The sequence below is a fragment of the Eptatretus burgeri genome, chromosome 3 (assembly GCF_056783735.1).
Source record: "Eptatretus burgeri isolate ZD-2024b chromosome 3, Ebu_testis_v1, whole genome shotgun sequence".
Classification (NCBI taxonomy): domain Eukaryota; kingdom Metazoa; phylum Chordata; class Myxini; order Myxiniformes; family Myxinidae; genus Eptatretus; species Eptatretus burgeri.
The window spans coordinates 112,502,879-112,523,333 of record NC_140963.1 but is presented as its reverse complement, the minus strand read 5'-3'; the positions used below and the strand labels follow the sequence as shown (position 1 = coordinate 112,523,333).

At 40.6% G+C, this 20,455-nt stretch overlaps 1 protein-coding gene across 4 annotated transcripts in view; it reads left to right on the top strand.

Moving 5' to 3' along the window:
* LOC147030751 (ankyrin repeat and BTB/POZ domain-containing protein 2-like) overlaps positions 1-17,189 on the top strand; it is a 74,203-nt gene extending 57,014 nt beyond the window's left edge. For all 4 annotated transcript variants that reach the window (XM_085875133.1, XM_085875131.1, XM_085875134.1 and 1 more), the window contains 5 exons: positions 294-396; positions 5,878-5,962; positions 6,197-6,268; positions 9,571-9,684; positions 14,989-17,189. In XM_085875133.1, coding sequence (XP_085731259.1) covers positions 294-396; positions 5,878-5,962; positions 6,197-6,268; positions 9,571-9,684; positions 14,989-15,342 — 728 coding nt within the window. In that variant the 3' untranslated portion in view covers positions 15,343-17,189. The remainder of the gene's footprint in view (positions 1-293; positions 397-5,877; positions 5,963-6,196; positions 6,269-9,570; positions 9,685-14,988) is intronic.
* Positions 17,190-20,455: the final 3,266 nt, after the last annotated feature.

Sequence of the window (20,455 nt, the reverse complement as noted above, 5' to 3'; positions counted from 1 at the left end):
CAATAAGGGTTAATGGGAGGTAAAAACTTAATATCAATTTTCTTCTTTGAGTTCAACCTTTTTATACCAAAAATGATTGTTTTCATTGACAGTGACTATACCTATACAGGAAATATAAATGATATTATCTGCAGCCATTAAATTTTGGAATTTATCAAAAGGGTGCTCACACATACCTCACCCACCATGCATGTGTCTGCAAGCTGTCCTCTTGGGTGATACGTTATTTTTGTTGTTCGACAAAAGAACTACACTTTGTAAATGCACTTCTCCATTTGTCTGTCTGTCTACAGATGCCAGTTTTGTTAACAGCCCACACCTATCTGATGTCATATTCCTCGTGCAAGGACGGCCTTTCCATGCTCACCGTGTACTCCTGGCATCCTCCTCACCTCGGTCTCTCTTGTGCTTCTTTGGTCTTTTGACTTCAATTATTAATCTCGTATTTTACTCTGTCATTCCTTCGCATCAAAGGTGGTTCAAATTAAATCTACAGTTTTGTCTTGAATGGCTGTATTGTATGTAGATTTATAATTTATAAGGGAGTTTGTCTTTATGTTGGTAACCATTACCTATAACCAGGTCTGGAAGGATATATTAGAGGTCCTGCATTTGTCTTCTTCGTTGACTTATCTCGTCCAGGTCAGTATTTTGACACATCTGGAAGCTGTCACCCTTGTGCTTTGCATACAGACCCTGCAGAAACCAGTGCAACTAAACTCTGCATGGCCTCCTCTTTCATCCAGAGGAAGGTCAAGGGTGGTTTGGATGAAAAAAAAAATTTTCAGTTAAAAAGAAGACAAAGTTGGTCTTCTGGCCTCAATTGAGTATTGTGCTTATGCCTGCCTGCGTTTGTTTTTTTTGTTTTTTTTTTTCCTGGGAGCGATCAAATAACATGCTTTGTTTTGTAAGATTGTATGTTGAGGTTGTATATCGTGATTTGTTGTCAACAACATAAATTTATTTACGACGGTGTTTACACGTGCACTTGTCTGTCTCTCTGTCCGTCCCACCGGTGATTTTCAGACTTTTTTCCGATACCCTTTAACAGATTCATCTGAAACTTGGTACGTGGCTTTATTATGATAAGTTACAGAACAAGTTAGAGTTTCAGGGCGTTTCGTCAATTTTTGAGTTATATCCTTTTTGGACTTAGAAAATATCACATTTGTAGAGGGCATGTATTGCAAAGCAATTCTCTTTCTTGTTAAAATATTGCTTTACACAGGTTTATGATAACACCTCTTTGTTCAGGCCTCAAGTGAATATGTTCTTATAGACTGCCTGGGATTTTCCCGGGAGCGAGCGAGTCATGTGTTTTTGGAAGATCATATGCTGAGGTCGTACTAATTTGTCATATTTAAAAAATAAAATTCATAAAAAGATGGGAAAGCGGTCCAAGCATATTTTGCAACGCCCAAGATTCGTAATTCATACAAAACCAAAAGGCCAACATTCCACAATTTATTATGCAGGAAATATTAAAATACATATTTCTTTGAATTTCCCCAGGCAACGCCAGGTACTTCAGCTGCGGTCGTGGCCAAAAATATTGGCACCTTTGCACTTTTTTCAAATAATGCACCATTTCTTTCAGAAAATTGTTGGAATTAAAAATTGTTTTGGTATCCACATATGTATTTATTTGGTTTGCAGTGAAACAAAACAATAAAAGGTGAAAAAAATTATGAAACCTTAGCTTATTCCACACAGAAATCCTAAAATGGCCCAGACAATGTTTTTGGCACCTTTTAGAAGTTGTGAGAAATAATTGGATTTCAAGCAGGTGATTCTCATTTCCTTTGGAATTGAACTCACCTATGGTGAGTTGCAGGTGCCTGCAATATAAACATCACTCATCCAACCAGGTTGAAGAAAGAAAAAGAGCCATTCTGTTGTTTTGTGTCACTGTGTTTACCGCAATGAGCACGGAGAAAAGAAATAAAACCAGAGAATTGTCTGAGGAGGTCAGACACAAGATTGTAGCCAAGCATGGGCAATCTCAAGGCAACAAGTCCATCTCGAGAGACCTTGATGTTCTTGTGTCCACCGTACACAATGTTATCAGGAAGTTTAAGGCCCATGGTACTGTAGCCAACCTCCCTGGACGTTTCCTCAAGAAAAATCTTGATCAAAGGATTGTTCGAATGGTGGAGAAAGCACCTTGATCAACTGCCAAACAGATTCAAGCTGACCTTCAGACACAAGGTACGACAGTTTCAACTCGCACCCTCCATTGCCAACTCAATGAAAGGGGGTTCTATGGTAGGAGACCCAGGAGGACCCCACTGCTGAGAGAAAGAGAGAGAGGGGTTAGAAAGCCAAACTGAAGTTTTCCAAAACACACCTGAACAAGCCACAATCCTTCTGGGAGAATGTCCTGTGGACAGATGAGACCAAATTGGAGCTTTTTGGAAAAGCACATCATCTCTATGTTTACAGAAAACAAAATGAAGCCTTCAAAGAAAATAACATCTTCCCTACAGTCAAACATGGATGAGGTTCAGTGATGTTTTAAGGTTGCTGTACCGCCTCTGGCACTGGGTGCCTTGAATGTGTGCATGATATCATGAAATCAGATTACAAAGGTATTTTGGAGCGCAATGTTCAACCCAGTGTCAGAAAGCTAGGTCTCCATCGAAGGTCATGGGTCTTGCAGCAGTACAATGACCCCAAACACACTTTAAAAAGCACCCAGGAATGGTTCAAGACAAAACGTTGGACTGTTCTGAAGTGGCCAGCAATGAGTACAAATCTAAATCCCATTGAACACCTGTGGGGAGATCTGAAAACAGCAGTTAGGAGAAGGCACCCTTCAAATCTGGGAGAACTGGAGCAGTTTACACAAGAAGAGTGGACCACACTGCCAGTTTGAGAGGTGTAGGAAGCTCATTCATGGCTATAGGAAGCGCTTGACTCTGCAGTGATTTTGTCCAAAGGCTGTGCCACCAAATATCAAGTCGTGGGAGTCAATAATTTTGTCAATGCCATTTCTTTTTATTTTTTGATTTAAAAGGACATCTTAAGTTCTGAATCAAAAACAAAGGTTCTGTAATATTAACCGTGAAATAAAGAATTGTGGAGATGAAATACTTTTGTCAATTTGAACTAATTTTTCGAGAAAGTTGTGAGTTATTTGAAAAAAATGTAAGGGTGCCAATAGTTTTTGACTCAAATGTAGTTACAAATAATAATCTGTTCAGCAGGCAAGCAGGATGGCCTAGCACACTTGCCTCGAAGCTGTCAGCCTGGGTTCAAATCTCGGCCCAGCTCTAAACTGTCATCCCAGTGTTTCACAGGCAGGGTGATTCATCAATGTGTGTGCCATCCCTCAGATGGACGTTAATCTGAGTGTCCCGTCTGCTGACATTAGTTGGTGAACATTGACGATCCCACGGTGTCCTTCACAAAGAGTAGCTGAGCACCCTAGCCAAATCCCAAATTCCTGCTCTGACTTCCTGAGTTGGAGTGGAAACCCGACTTTGATTATAGCCTAGGAACTGCTTCAGCAGCACCAATGCTCTGCATAGAGCATGATACATGATGCATGATGATGATGTTCAGTTGAACATCAGGCCTGGTCAGCTGCAGTTCATGAATGAGTTCTGCCAAAAACCCTTCCTGGCCAACCACACAAGAAAGTCGGAAAAATTTGAGTTGCTAACAGAAATAGAGAGAGAAGTAGAGAACTATTACCCATAATCATGCATTTCATGCTTTCATCAATCATGCTTAAAATCAAGAGTGCATTGAGGGAGTTAACAAAGGAGGAGGAACAGTCAATACTTTCGAAATTTCTCAACTAAAACGTTAAGCCTGTTGAAATTTATCGATGCTTGGCTGCCTCGTTTGGTGATTATTGCCTGTCCAGTTCATTAACACGAGGGCAAGGTGTTGTCAACAAAGGAGGTGATTAAGAATGACGTCCCACAATGAATATGTGCAATCCAAAATAAATCTGGATGATACTTTCAAAGCTGGTTTTCTACTTGGAAAGTAAGGGAAATATCGTTCGTATAATAAGATATACATACAAACTTGGATTTGAGGACTGCATAAGCAAAGTTCCAAATCAAACATCCTTGAACCATCCTCGTACTTGAAGCAATAGGTGAATGAATATACGACATATTGGAAAACATTCTTCAATCATATTTTATTTTGGCTCCTTATCCGACAGCAAACTATTGTTATTTATGATCATGGATTTAAATGAGCAGGAATGTGATCGTGATGAGGTACTGATGAAACAGACGAACTATAAGGAACCCAAATAAGTAAAGAGCAAAGATGGAGTCATTAGGAGGAACCTGGATAGGATTCAGGTTTCAGCCGCTACTCCTCTACCCTCAAACCCATCCAGGCACAGCCAAGTGAGCCTTACAAAAACTTTCTGTAAGAATTCACTTCTCCTTCGACAGATAGATAGTAAAAGCAAGAAAAAGAACGAATAAAGAGAATTATGGAAAGAATTTTTTTTTTCGAAACAAACAAAGAACAATGATATCAGGAAGAACCCGGACAGATAGATTTCAGCAGTTACTCCCCAGGCTCAAACACAGCAACAGATATGAGTTACCAGAGGTCCATCAGCAGGGAAAGATAGCTAATAGTCCACACAGGTGGTGAGGTAGTGAATAATAGAGGTAGTGCAATGTCGTCGGACATAAGTATATGATAATGATGGGTAATATGTACATTATTGGAAATAATTATGAAAACGTACAGGCTATGCACAGAATGCAGTTTGTCAATGTATAGCGATGTAAAGTTGTTCCAAATATTCTGGAGCACTTTACACAATTCATCCAAGGTGCTTGGTTGCCGTTAAACTTTCTCAGTATCCAAGTTCCAATGATGTATTTATCAGGACTTTGTGCAGGCTAAGGCATTTTTGTGAGCATTCAATAAGCCTCTTTACAATTTGGATAGTTTCTCACCATATTGGCTGTATCCTTGGGATCATTGTCATGTTGGAGTATGAATTCCCAACCAATGGGATTTCTCAGGAAATGGCATGATGGATTGGAACCTACCTGTACCTGTCGGCAGTCAGTACTTTCGATTTTATGGAAATCTCTGACAAACTTGGCTGAAATGTAGCCACACTGTCTTGTATTTATCCACCCCATGCTTCACTGTGGCTGTTCTACATCGATTGTTATCCCGCTCTCTGCTATCTGCCTTTGAACAAACTTCCATTGAGTGCACCCTCTTTCAGGTTTGGTCATCCTACCTTCATTTCTGCTGCCCATTTCAACCCTTTGTTTGGTTGCATCTCCTCAACAAAGGTTTATTTTAGCAGATGTACAACCATTGAGAACACTTCATGCTCATGTGTATCTTACTGTTCTTGAAGAAGCGTTAACACCTGTACTTTAAGCGAGGCATTCACAAGATCTGTACTGGATCGTCCTCTATCATGAAGCGCTTAAAATTACTTTTAGAAAGTTTGAGCTTTTTTTTCCTCCACCACTTTCATTGTCACCAGTACCAGTTTTGTGAATCCTCTTCAGTGTCTTGCATGCACAGCACCTGTTGAAATATGAAGTTAGGCCACAACCTGCTGCATGGATTAGCCTTCATTAGCTAAGTCTTTGATTCCCGTACATTTGTCAACTGATATTTCCTTTCCAGGAGCCATAGTTTTCATGACACGACAATGATATCACCAACTTTCGGTACTTTCTGATTGTTTTGCATGACAACCAGTCACAGAGTACTTTATCAACACGTGACTGTGCTCTGGAGCATTTATTTTCTACACACAAGATGCAATTCTATCTCATATTATTTCCATTTTATATCCAGTTTTTGCTCTGTTTTTATCATTATTTCCAATGCTGTATATCAAGCTAAACCAATTTGATGTTGCAGGTTCCGTGTAATGCTGGCGAACGCTGACCATGATCATGCAATTCGATCTATCGAAATTCCTGATGTGTCTTACAGAACCTTCCAGGTACGTTTGGTTTGCTTCTGCGTTAAACTCGGAAGCAGGCAGCTTGAGTGTCAATGTGAAAGTCTATCTTTAACGCCAGCCTTTGTTCTGAGCATGAGCATAGCACATGCAGGTGTTCACAATGACAACTTCATAATTGGTGCAGTCCAAATAATTAAAAAGCACAGTTACTACAGTGAGTATTTGTGTGATTGAGACCCAAGTCCTTATGATTGTCCATCTCTTCCCAATCAGACCATGATGGAGGAACTGTATCGTGGTGAAACAGAAGAGGCATTGAAGGTTCCTGACCATGAGCTAATGGAGGTGAATATCTTCACTATCATATTATTTTATCATTCTGTCCCCACCATTTTCATTGTCAAATTATTTTTCAGAGCTCGTCTATGATTTTTCTTCGTTAAAAGTTATAACTATCATTGATTAAAAAACATCTTATCATTATTTTGAATAATTTGTTTCATTGCTGCCACACTTGCCAAATTATAGCTGATTTAGTTGTGATTTGCATTTCCAATGTACAAGTAGAAACTCCAGAAAAGGAAATTTTCAAATTAGATTTTTAACCTTCTACAAGAAATTTTGGAAATCTACTTTGTGAAAAGGATCTCCATGATATTGTGGAAGAAATTAACTCAATTTCCATTCAGGTTCAGCATACAAAGGAGAATCTTTAATACAAATACATACGTTCGCACATACAGGAAAGAATATATCAATGAAACTCTCCCAAAGGAAAAACCCAAATTCAAGTCTGAAAAATGAAACGGGGATGAGTGGCGGAGATGATTGAACAAGCAGGATAAAAGAGAAATAGCTTTTCATCTGCGAAAGAGTAACTATTCCCATAGTTCGAAATCAAAATAACTGCTTTCTGCGACAGGGGAAGGAGTGCAAACGGTCTAAACAATGTAGGCAAGGCACAAGTACAGCCGATCAGAAAAGAGCACAACTGCCCCTTCAAGGTTCCACAGGATTTGGAGGTACAGACAGTTACACAGATCAAGAGAATGAATCATTACGTCGGCACATTCTCAGCCTTGATAAAGATTCTCAGCCTTGATCGTCATGATATTTCTCATTTTATTGGGTGACAGGATTCCTTATTAGTTCAACCTTTTGCTTTTTCATCTCAGTTTGATGTAACCATAAACTGACATTCTGATGCAGTGCCATCAGTGGTGCTGCATTTCAGAGCATGCTGATATTTTGATGGAGGTGTAAAGCCAGCTGCTATTCCTTATGCATTTATGTTGCCGATGTTAAAGATCCCACAATATTGTTATGGCCGTGCAACTTCCACGATGGTTGCACCACCAGCGGGCAAGGGTCGAAAAGGGCTCCATGTCCGCTGGTTTAATTTGGCATGAATCGACATTTAAAAAACGTGACCATGGCAAATCTGCCTGAAAAGAGTGGCCGAGTGGGCCTACCAAGCTATTCGCTTTACAAGCGCTTCAGCACGAACCCAATCTGCCCATCTCACAGGTTAACTTTCCAAATGGCTATGCGTTATGGAGCCCACTTTGGATGACCACACACAAATTGTCATTTACAATTAAGTCGCTTAATTGTAAACAAATGAACAATTAAGTGATCATAGACTCTAAAAAGTGACCATAAACAAGATAATTCAGCTTGCCCTCGGGACCTCGACGAGCTGAAACAAATACAAAACAAAGCTTGCGCATGCAAGATGAGCCTTGTTTCAGGTCAGTCCTCGTGGCAACCTGTGTGCATCGACAGCCGTGCTCACCACACACCAGCAATTGTGTCACGAGTTGGAAAACAAACCACCGCGTACCGCAAACCACGTTGGACCGGGTAGGAATCAAGAGCCACGAAGTGAGCATCCAATGAACGAACCCAGAAGCTAGAGCAAGCAGGAACCAACAAGGAGAGAAGGAAAGAACAAGCGCAGTGTCCAGGCTATATGAGGTCCCACGGGGTGTGTCAGACCACCCACTGCACATGGGTCATTGTCTGACATCGCCAGCAAGCAATTATCAGTGGCCTCGGCTGATTGGCGGAGCAAGCTGGGAAAATTCCACACCCACGGTCTGTTGGCATTGAGCGTACCAAATGCCCATGTATGGCCTGAGGTACTTAACATTACTTTTATGGTCTAAGGTAGCCATGTCTCTAACAGATTTATTGATCTTGCACTGACTGCACAATCATGTTCATGGGCTGAAAACTCATGGAAAAAGACCATGAAAGGACAGATTAAAATAGGGGAGGTTCGAGAATGCAGTTTGACGAGAAAGGTGGGGCATAGATACGGACACTTTGGAGGGGCGACTAGATCTTTATTAGCACGTGTCCGGCACCTTTTATTTCGTACAGCAATTACAACGCACTCATTCGAACATGTACTATGAAATAACTATTCTAATCTATTCCCCATTTTATCCCCTCGGCTAGATTTGTAACACTATAGTTCAGAAAAATTTGGTCATTGTCTATTGGTATCTTTACCAACTCTATGCTTGGCGTTCACTGTATAATATGTACAAATTGCAATCGGTGAGAGTGTCTGGCTGCGAATATGGCACCAGGTACACTGGGAAAATTGCCTCCTCCTATACTACATCAAAGTTTCCATGTATTATGTCAACGATCACAACTTTTGAACCATGTTTCTTGTTTTCCTATCCGTTTCCATTGAATATTGCTCATTGCTTTTTCTGTTAGAAAAGTTAATGACATATTTAGCTTTCAAGTCAGAAAAAATTGGAATTCACCTGTTGAGCTTTTTTTATCTAAAATGATGGCTTAACATGCTCCAAACCCAGGTTCAAATCCCATGCACAAATATGTTTGTCCATTGTCTACTGTCTGTAAATTCATGTTTAAGTACACTAATTACTCCACGCACGTAGCGCAAAGCAGAGTTTAGCAATTGATTCACTCTATCAGTCTATTTCTATGATCGAGAAACTACTTGATTTCAAATGAATTTTATATTTTGAACACTGTAGGAATACAAATCGTAACATGAATCGGAACATAAAACTGCAGTTTTGCAGTACTTTGGCTCTGAATTTGGCAAATTGTGTAGTGCGTCATCATGAGTGCGGATGTGCATAGTGCGGTAAAGCATTTGCATCAGTCTGTCTGTCCGGCAGTCAAACAAAAATTGAAAATCATTTCAACCAGAAAACTTACTGTTTTTATTGTCTTCATAAAGAACACAAACAACAAGCACAAATAATGAACGTAACATGTTAAATATGGTGGTGTCAAAGAGGGTGCATCAATGGTGGTAAACTTCCGATTCAATGCCTTTTTTATACAGCCTTTAAAACGTTTATTTCATTTCCATTGAATTACATTTATGAATCCGGTAGAACACAAATCACCTTGTTTTCACTTCCAAAAACCTTTGTACATCAGGAAAATTGTACACTGTCTCGACCAATCAAATTTTCCATGTACTGTACTATGAACCCCAGCCTTTTCCATCTTTATCCTTGATTTCTGCACAAACTTCACTGTTTACCTTAGATCATTGAATAGAAAAAAAACTTTGTTTCTCTTTCCCTTTCTTCAATAAGAGGAATATTCTGACTTCCCAATCTCACTGTTTCCAAATATGTTTTCCCCAGCTATTGACAGCAGCAAAGCATTATGAGCTGGCAAACCTTTACTACCGCTGCCAGGAAGACTGTTCCCACCGCTTGAATGCCTCTACCTGCGTTTCTGTGTATCGCTTTGCAAAGGTGTCTTGTTTTCTTCATCTTTAGTAAATTTAGCACCTTAATAGACTGTGTCAGAGTGATGATTTAATCATGATGTCTTCAGACTTGCCTTTCATTGAGAAATTTAACCACCCTGCCCTTTTTCCTCTCTCCAAGTTTGAGGCTCATGGAAGAGCAAGGTGACGGAGGGCATGAATTGATAGTATGGCAGTGGGGAAACTCCTGGACACAATGAGCAAGGGAATAAATGAGCAGGCTGCAAAATGAGGCCTTGACAAACACAATCTCAAATTTGAAACGACATGACCAACGACTTTGTACTTACCAGTGGACACTCCTCGGCCCACCTACAGCGGGCAATGTGCTGCGGCACATTCTTGGGAATGCACTTTATAATTTTTGTCATTTTTTGAAAAAAATTTCCTTGATCACAACATATCATACTCTATTTCGTAATTTTGAGAAGGTTCCATAATATTATCTACTATAAATGGATGAGGTGTGTGTGTGTGTGTGTGTGTGTGTGTGTGTGTGTGTGTGTGTGTGTGTGTGTGTGTGTGTGTGTGTGTGTGTGTGTGTGTGTGTGTGTGTGTGTGTGGGTGTGTGTGTGTGTGTGTGTGTGTGTGTGTGTGTCATAGTTTTTGTCTTAAATACATATGTCTATTCATTAATTATGCACTTTTGAATATACATTTTGACCCTTTAGACTGCTGAGACCCCTTTGGACTTTGAATACCCTAAAGACCCTGAAGACCCCAAAAGTCCCCGAGAACTCAAAAGTCCCCAAGGACCAAAAATTCCCAAAACTTCCCGAGGACCCCAAAGTCCCCAGGGTTAGGTGATGGAGCATGCGCCATAGCAGTGCATTGCTGCGTCCACCTTCTGCCATTGAAAGTCACTCCAGGGGCCACCGCCTGGCCTATCCCCATATCCTTGAGATGCTGATAAACCTGCTGCAACCATGAGGCACATGGTCGGCCCATTGGCTTCCTCCACTGATTCACTGAGAGAATCTGGTGAGCAGGATCAGGATCAGGAAAATGTGCCACATGTCCAAACAGCCACAGTTGATGCTCATGGACGATACAGGTAACAAATCTCATTTGAGTCTCTCACAGCAACCGCTCATTGGACATAAAGTCCGACCAGCGATAGCCAAGGATTCTCCAAAGACACCTGGTACCAAAGGAATTAAATCTTCTTCTGAGATCCCTGGTGAGATTCCAAGTCTCACATCCATAGAGCAAGACTAGAAGCTGGAAGCACCAAGGACCTGAAGACTTGGACTTTCCTCATCCTACACAGGTTCCAACAGCACCACACCCCATGATCCAGTGAATCGATGACTCCCCAGGCCTGACTCAGATGTCCATTGCCCTCTGGCTCACAGCCAGCAGAGACCTGAATATCACTGCCAAGGTAAGTGAATCACTCCGTGGCCTCAACATCTTCACCACAAACAAGTACAGATAAGATAGCAGCATCCAATATGTCATTGAAAGCCTGGATCGTAGTTTTGACCCGTGCAGCCCATAATCCTCACAGCTCTGACTCCTCATTCAGCACCCCGAGGGCCCCCAAAAGGATATCTAGAGTTTCCGTAAAGAAGACTGCGTCATCTGCGAAATCAAGGTTGGAGATATTGACATTCCCAAATGATGCACCGGAGCTTGATCTCTCCGACATACTCCCCAGAATCCAGTCCATACAAGCGCTGAACGGTTTTTCGAGATAACATCAAAGATGGCTATTTTAGTTGTAAAAAAACACCTGGTGTTGAACATGTCCTCAACCATTTCTCAGACAAGCATTTACCAATGTTGTTCAAACCTGGCGCACTGATAGTGATTGATGGCTAACATCCCGATGTCATTGATTTTTCGAGATCATATCCAAGATGGCCGACTGGTGGTCATTTTGTTACTTAAACGTGTCCCCAACCATTTCTCAGACATGCATGGTCCAATTTTGTTAAAACTTGGCACAAGCACAGTACATGATGGCATACACATGCCCTTCACTTTATTTTGCGATCTGATCAAAGATGGCTGACTGGTAGACTGGTGGCCATTTTATTATCCCCCGCCAACCAACGAAGTTGGCGGGGGATATAGAAATGGGTTCCGTCCGTCCGTCCATCACATTTCGTTTCCAGAGCCTAACTACAAATCCACGCAAGATATATTTACGAAATTTGGTACACATAACAAACAAGTGGTGAACTGGTGCCTTTTGATATTTTCTAATTGATAGGTCACATGGTTTGGCAGCCACGTTGGATTCAAGAAAAATATTAAATAATGTTTTCTCTGGAATCACATAACCGAACGAAGCGAAAATTTGCAACTATCATCTTCCATCATGTCTGCATACATAGTAAAAATTATGACGTCACAAGCCACATGATTTGGCGGCCATCTTGGATAGAAAAACACACCTCATCCGATTAACACGAAACTTCACACACGTATTCCACTGGAGGATTGGAGGCAGAATGTAAATTTATGATGTCATAGGTCACATGGTTCGTCAGCCATCTTGGATTGAAAATTAATAAATTTTTTAAATCTTCTTCTCCAGAACGGCTGGACAGATCAAGGGGAAACTTTACATACATATTGCACATGCTTAGGGAATACAAGTTTGTTAATCCTCATTTACTATGGTGGGGGATATCGAAGACTTTGTCTTCAACAGATGCTAGTTGTACATAAAGATGGGCTCGCCCCTTAACTCCTTTACCTCCATTTAACTTTAACTACAGCACAATTACTAAAACAACACGGGCTATGACATTTTATGTCTTTGTTACTTGTTTTTTTCTGGAAGTGATCAAGGCAGTGGCCAATACACCACCCAAACAAATGGATGAGAAATTTGGATAATAAATGGGGTTTTTTTTCTTTTATTTTTTTTCCGAAATTGGTCTGAGTTGTCAAGGCTGAATTGTGTGTGTATGTGTGTGTGTGTGTGTGTGTGTGTGTGTGTGTGTGTGTGTGTGTGTGTGTGTGTGTGTGTGTGTGTGTGTGTGTGTGTGTGTGTGTGTGTGTGTGTGTGTGTGTGTGTGTGTGTGTGTGTGTGTGTGTATGTATATATATATATGTCGTGTCATACTATTATTGGTGGTAATGGTGATTACAAAGTCATAATCCTACTATGAATTTGCAATTGGTCACTGGATTGTACACCAATACAAATTTTTATTCACAAGGAAATACAAGGAAATTAGACACAGGTGGAGGCCATTCAGGCCATCATGCCTGCACCACATCAACACCATACTAATTTATCAACACAAGATCCAAAGAAGGAAATGCCTTTTTTCCTTTTAAAATGGTTTTTGAATGTTTTTGTTGTAGTTTTTGTAAAAAAAATTTCCCCGGGGAGGCGACATGGCCTTGGTTAAATAACACACTTCAACGACACAACACCCCTTGACGAGACCCCCACCAACAGCACTCCGTAAACATGCACGCAATCACCCATCAATGTTCAAGCTCTCTAAAAGTCCTGCCAACAACCCTTTACCCCTCTATCTCCATAATTTCCTGGTACCTATCTAATTCCAATTTAAACTAATCTTAGCTTGAACTCAAGACTCTATTCTCAACATATATCATCACAAAGCTAGATATATCGAACAGCTTCAAACGGAGCACGTCACCGCCATTTTGGAATTTAAATTATCATCAGACATGACAATAAATGTGAACTTGTTGCTCCAAACTTGCCGGCTCGATGACAGAAGATTCCATTTGCATTTTTTTCGTCTCCATTCCAGCCCCGTTTGGAATCCCAAGTGGGAACGGGCAGCTTGCTGGTGTTATAAAATATGCCAATTCTCTGTCGAATCAATAAAATAAAATATGAAGAAAACCATAGACATTGGAAATTATCATGATCATTTGAGGTGTTTGTTTGACTTGTATGCACTATTGCACAGCTGAACCGAATGAGCTTAAAACTAACTTGTGCTTTGGGGTGAAGGGGTAGAAAAGGTAATGCAGAAGGGATATGGGAATGGATGAAGGGATTGAGGGAAGTGAATGATTGGGTTGGGTGGAAGTATATGAAGGTGTAAAGAAGGCAGTGAAAGTATGTATATTTATTTATTTGTTTGTTCATATGCAGCCTGTGGCTGCTTGGTTGCGTCATTTGCTGGGGGCACAGCTGTGCCACTGATACAATGCCCCCTGCTACCCACATACTGGTACTCATTTCACCAACCTTGGAAGGATGACGGGCTGAGTCAAACCACCTGATGTTAATTCAATAGGAACAGTGGTTTCAGCTCAAGACTCCAAGATCTAAAGCCAGCCATCTTAACTGTTAAGCCAACACCAGGCTTCGTGAAAGTATATAGAGCTGCAGAACATATATCCATATACACATATATCCAGAACTATATCCATATACACATGCATTCCATGATAGATAGATGGATAGGATTTAGGAACTGGTTTGTAAAAACGATTAACAGCATGGGAAGAAACGATTACAGATAAACAGGACAGATACGCTCTGGAATTCTTCGCTTTTGGAGTGATCTTTACAAAGCAGGATAACTCCATTCCCACGCTCATAATCCAGAAACGGAAGCCTCACAGTCATCCTCATTCAAGAAGGGTGAAGTTAGAGGCAAAACTATGCAATGGTGCAATTGTGTGCTTGAAATGCAGTAAGTCAAAAGACACAAAGAAAGAATTTCCATTAAGATTCCCTAAAAAGGAATTTGTCAAAAATCTGATTAAATTCTGAATAGCTTTGTACAGATCTCATGATAAATCGTATGTATGTATGTATGTATGTATGTATGTATGTATGTATGTATGTATGTATGTATGTGCCTGGTGTTTGCTTAGTGGTTAGGGTGGTGGCTTGGGATCCTCGGGGTCCTGAGTTCGAGCCCCACGAGCCACTGAATTAACATCAGGGGGGTTGACTCAGCCTGTCATCCTTCCAAGGTCGGCGAAATGAGCACCAGTGTACTGGTAATTATCCCTGTGTGTCGAAGGCGACTAAAGCGTTGGTGTCAGGAAGGGCATCCGGCCGTAAAAAACATTGCCACAAGAAAGGGTACCATGATTGGGGCCCGTAAAAAGCTGACCCCTGCCCAGGGAAAAAGGCTTTAAAATGGTGATATATATATATATATATATATATATATATATATATATATATATATATATATATATATATATATATATATATATATATATATATATTTTTTTTTTTTTTTTAACGGGTTGTCTCACCAACATACCTGAAAGGAGAGCTATGTTCACTTTTGATGACTCAGTAATATTTAATTCTGTTTGTGTTCAGGATCTTGAAGCAGAGTTTCTGGTGGAATGCTGTGAAAGTTTCTTTCTGCATCATCTTCCTGAGCTCATCACTTCTTCACAATTCCTTGAGTTGTTCCATGGACCAAAGGAATTACCACCAAAGACTGCAGAAGAGTTAGATGACCTAGAGGACACCTGGGAAGCAGAATGGCCAGGAGTGGATGAAGAAGAAATGATGGAGAATGAGGAAAGAGGTGGAAAAATGGAGGAAGTTGAGCGAGAGTTGGGTGTAGATATGGAGGATATTCGTTGTGACTTGAGGAATGGATACCAGCAGTTTTGTCTAATGCATTCCTTACAAAACAGGTTTCTTTCAAACCTGCAACACCATTAAAGATTATCTTTCGAGCCCAGATTTTTAGGCTGTAAGCTACTATTAGTTAAATTAAATCCAGTTGTATCACATCGATCTTTTGTTTCTTCCTCCATCATAAATGAGCTGTATAATCCTTATTCTACTCATTTCTAGTCTCAAAAGCAAAGGAAGCACATCGACCAATAATCTGTTCTTCTTACAGCTTTGGGTACAGGATACCATGCTTAGAGTATGGTCAAATTTAACCAAATACTGGGATTGCTTCAGCTTTTGTAAACAGCCAAATGTCCCTCAAAGAAATTGATGAATTGGGCCCGAGAGCAATGGTACTGTCAAGCTTTCCAACTCTTCTCATCAAAATGCATGATTGAGGTCTGAGGTTTTCGTTTATCTGCATCTGAGGTGGTTTTGCAGTTGGTAATTTTGTTATTGTTGAAGTGTGCATGAGCAAGCTGGTAATGTGAGATGTTTTTATTCAAAACACCAGTTATAAACTGTCATTCTAGAGTTACACAGGCACGGCGAGGCTTCAATGTATGTGCCGTCCCAAGGATGGACATTAAACTGGGTGCCCTGTCTGCCATTAGAAAACAGCAGTTACATCATTGGGAACTGCTGGGAATGAAGGTGTGATTGTCTCTCCAACAGACTGTCTGAAACGGAACAATCAGAGCAGTGATTATGAGAACTTCTTTAAGCAATTAATAAACACGAAGTTTATTATTACTCAATAAGTCTTCCTCACTGCATAACATTTGGTGACAAGGATGAATGATTTTTTCGATCGTTACTTCCACCAGTCCTGCCTGGTCCCAGATTATCCCCGAGTCCCATGACACCGATGGTAACAGTCATTCCAAATATACTCACTGGCAGTTGATTTATATTTTATAAGATGTGGTGGCCCTCCAGTTATTTTCTACTTTATCACCGGCGAACGACACATTCCAAGCAGCTCTTAATGCCCTGTCTGCACATTTCGGTCTCTGGCAGAGTTGTTGTGACCTGTTATTGTTTTTTTTTTTTCTTTACATTTGCCAATAGTGTTAACCAGGTCACGAGAAGAAAGAAACTCATGTGAATATCGATACTGACTTCGGAGAGTTAATGTCATGCCCGAAACAATATGTTACACTTTCCATGTCAGGATTGTTGGTCTTACTTTCTGTCCCATGCAAACTCAACCACTGGGCTAGCTCTAATTTCTCTTTCTCACATGCACCATACACTTATCCTACTCATTTTCACCCATTATCTTTTCATTATGTCTTTCCTTTCATTTCTTATAACCACTAATTACAAACATGGAAATGTCCAACAAGTTTGTAACCCCGAGTTCCCGACATTATGCAGTGTCCTGCCTATCTCTACTGCCAACAAGAGGGAGCACCCAGGCAGTAGTCGTATCGATCCCTCCCAAGACCCTTAACTTTCTAATAAGCCTGACACCTTTTCTACTATTCATCTCACCAACATTTGTGGTCTTTATTCTAATCTTTCCTTTGTTGAACACCATTTAGTCTGTACCTCTCCTAATATTTTGCTTCTCTCAGAAACCCAATTACCAAATGATGTTCTCGTTAATTCTTTCACATTTTCAACTACAACTATCACTCACGATTCTGCTTCAAAGGAGGAGTCTGTACTTATTCCAACTTCAGCACACCTGTTATATGACTTGTGGATCTTGAATCTCCAATCTTTGACGTCATCTGGCTTAAGATTAGTCTCCCAACAATCACTCCTTCTTAATGGTATCAAAACCACTAGATAATACATTAACTGTCTTGCCTTCATAGTTGATTTTACAACATTACTGGATGCTCTATGATGCACTACCATCACATTAAAAAAATACTCTGAAATGATTGTAATTAATGTTGAGTTGATTAACAGAGTGAGCGAATGTACTTCCCCCGGATCAACGAAAGGACCGTTTCATGGTAGCCAATTTCGGCCGAAATGTATTTGTTTTACCAAGATACTAGGAATTTAAATAAAGCGCAAAAACAAGAGCACCATCAGATCCCCTCGAGCACAGTAGATTAAGTCAACATTTCACCAGAATCGTTCAAAATGTGAAAAAAGTGTGAAAACTGGTACACATGACTACTTTTATATGCTCTTTCATATAAGAGCAGGACACACATGATCAGACGACAATTACGGCCGCCATCTTGAATTTCAAAATGGCCGCCACCAAAAACTATTTTTACGATATCTTGGTCACCAAGAGGCTTAAGCACTTGAATAAAGAGTCTAATCCAATGTTTACACACACAAGGAATCCCATAAACACACTTATAATGCTCCATTTTCAGTCTTTCTGCTTTAAAATCGAAATGAGACCCTTTCATAAACAACTAAATACTTAAAAGTGTTTGCTCGATGTTTGATATCCACATGCTATGAGCGTGTAGAAATGGCTTTATCCAATTTAATTTTCATTATAATGTTTTGAAAGGTGTTATAATTCTAAGAGTCTGTCTGTCATTCGCTCTGAAATTATGGTCCGCGGTCGTTCCAGCTGTCAGTCGATCCATGCGTTCCAGAGAACGTCCCTGTGCGTGGGTCAATCACTATCACTCTTTGCATGCATGACGATGATCTGTATTGCAATTGATGCACTAAAAATCAGTTGCTGTCTGAAAATAATGAGATGTATGCATGTATAGATGTGTATAAGCAGAAATATATGTTGTAAATTGTCATGGTGTTGGACTAACATTTTTCCCCCTTTTTTCAGGACATTTGATATGGTGATCCCATTGCACTGACATGCTATAACGATGTCCAAAAAGTGCAAGATAATCGATGCTGGTGAAGGTGCATCTTCTAAAAGACAATGCCCAGAGAAAACAGCCTTGATTGACTGGAAATTGTGTGCAATTTGCCAACAGGACACCGAAGAAAAGCTTGTTAATCCCAGCATAGCTAAATATAGAGGAAGTGATAAAGAATGTGGCCACAAACTATTTGGTGAGAATATTTTGGAGTTTCATCAAATTGATGCCTTACCAGAGGATATTGACATTGTGAAGTGGGACAGTGGAGATGGCATTGAAGCCACGCTCAGAACAAACCAGGCAGTTTGGCATAAAAGCTGCAGAAACAGGTTTGACAAATAAAAGCTCCAACGTGCTCAGAAAAATAAGTCCAAAGAAAACCTGGAATATGAGACAAGTCCTGTTAAGACCAGGCGACGCAGCGTGGGTTCAATGGCAAGGACATCTAATTGTTTCTTTTGTGAAGAAGATGACACAAATGAGTATCTCCATGTCGCAAGGACTGACAAAATTGATATTCGAGTTCGTCGATGTGCAAATGTGTCACAAGATAGGAAACTGTTGGGAAAGCTCTCCGAAGGTGACATGCATGCCTTAGATGCTAGGTATCATCTTTCATGTCTGACTTCCGTCACCAACCGTGAGCGAAAACATAATGCTCAGCATGTAAGAGACACCCAAAGCACTAAAGTCGATAGTCTAATACTTGGTGAGCTTGTTTCGTACATAGAAGAATTCCACCAAGATGAAACATTGCCAGTCTTCAGATTGTCAGATATTGGGTGACTTTACGATTCCAGATTAAGAGAAGAAGTCCAGAAGATACAAGTCCAGACTTTTCTGGAAAGGTCAATACAACACGATTGAAGGAGAGACTGTTGTGCTTAATCCCAGGTATGACAGCTCAAACTCAAGGAAGTGATGTGGTCCTCATGTTTAATTCCGACATTGGAGAAGCGATTAAAATAGCTTGCTCCAACAATGATGATGATGCAATCCACTTAGTTCGTGCAGCACAAATATTGAGGAAGGACATTTTTGCCAAAGAATATGCTTTTGATGGATCCATGAAACCTGGATGTGAAAATGATGTTGTCGCAGAAAGTGTCTGAGCTCTTGTCAGAATGATCCTGAGACGACCAAGTATCCAACATCAAAAGCAAGCATCAGATGCCTCAACAAAGACAGCCTTATCTCTGCCTGAGCTAATAGTGTTCAACATAAAGAAAACCTGAAGAGATTCATCTGGATCTCAATCTCGGCATGTCAAAACAAGAGTGACACCACTTCGAGACACCCTGATATAACGGACACATTCTTGAGTTTATCCCAAGAGACTTCATCAGTCTCAGATGAGAATGTGTGTCAACTGGAAAGGTTCGTCATATGTCTTTATGATAGAACCAGTGAATGCACCGAGGTGAATCGGGCAAGGAAGCTTCTGTTCGCGAAAGGAAGACAAATAGATCGCCTACCCCCCACAAAGGCAGCCCTCACGTAACATATCAAGAGGTCGACATACCAGGCAGGACACATCTGGGCCCAAGCGCTGATATCTGAGCAGCAGTTACCAAGCCCATGGGACTGGGGTTGGACGACGCGAAGAACGCCGAAGAACGCCATTGAACAGTGGATACCTTTCTGGACAGCACTTGCCGAGGCGGCCAAATCCTGCACAGAGCTGATCAAATGCGGCTGCAAAAAGGCATGCAGACCACCATGCAAATGTTTCTGTGCATCTCTCCCGTGCACTGAACTTTGCCATTGTGCAGGAACATGTTATCACACAGGTTGAAGTCAGAACTGTATCTCGACTCAATGAACTATACTTGGGACAGTGTATATATGTCATTTTAAAGCAGAAAGACTGACAATAGAACATTTGAAGTGTGTTTATTGGATTTTTTGTGTGTGAAAACATTGGATTAGACTCTTTATTCATTTTGCTAAATCTCTTGGTGACCGAGATATCGTAAAATATTATTTTTGGTGGTGGCCATTTTGAAATTCAAGATGGCGGCCGTAAATGTATTCTGATCAGCTGTGTCCTGCTCTTATATGAAAGAACATATAAAAATGGACATGTATACCAATTTTCACAATCTGAACGATTTTTCTTTAATCTACAGTACTACTCTGCAGAGGATGGAACCAGCCAGCTGAGAGGTAAGTGGGTGCTTTCTATCTGTTGATAAAAAAGGACTCTTTCTGGCAGGTTCCACTGGACAAGGACAGTGTGTTGATGTGTACTTGGAACACTCCTTTTGTTAGATATTGTTTAAACAGAATGCCCTTTGGACTCAGTTCTGCAAGTGAAGTACTGCACAGTCGTAATCAGTGTCTGG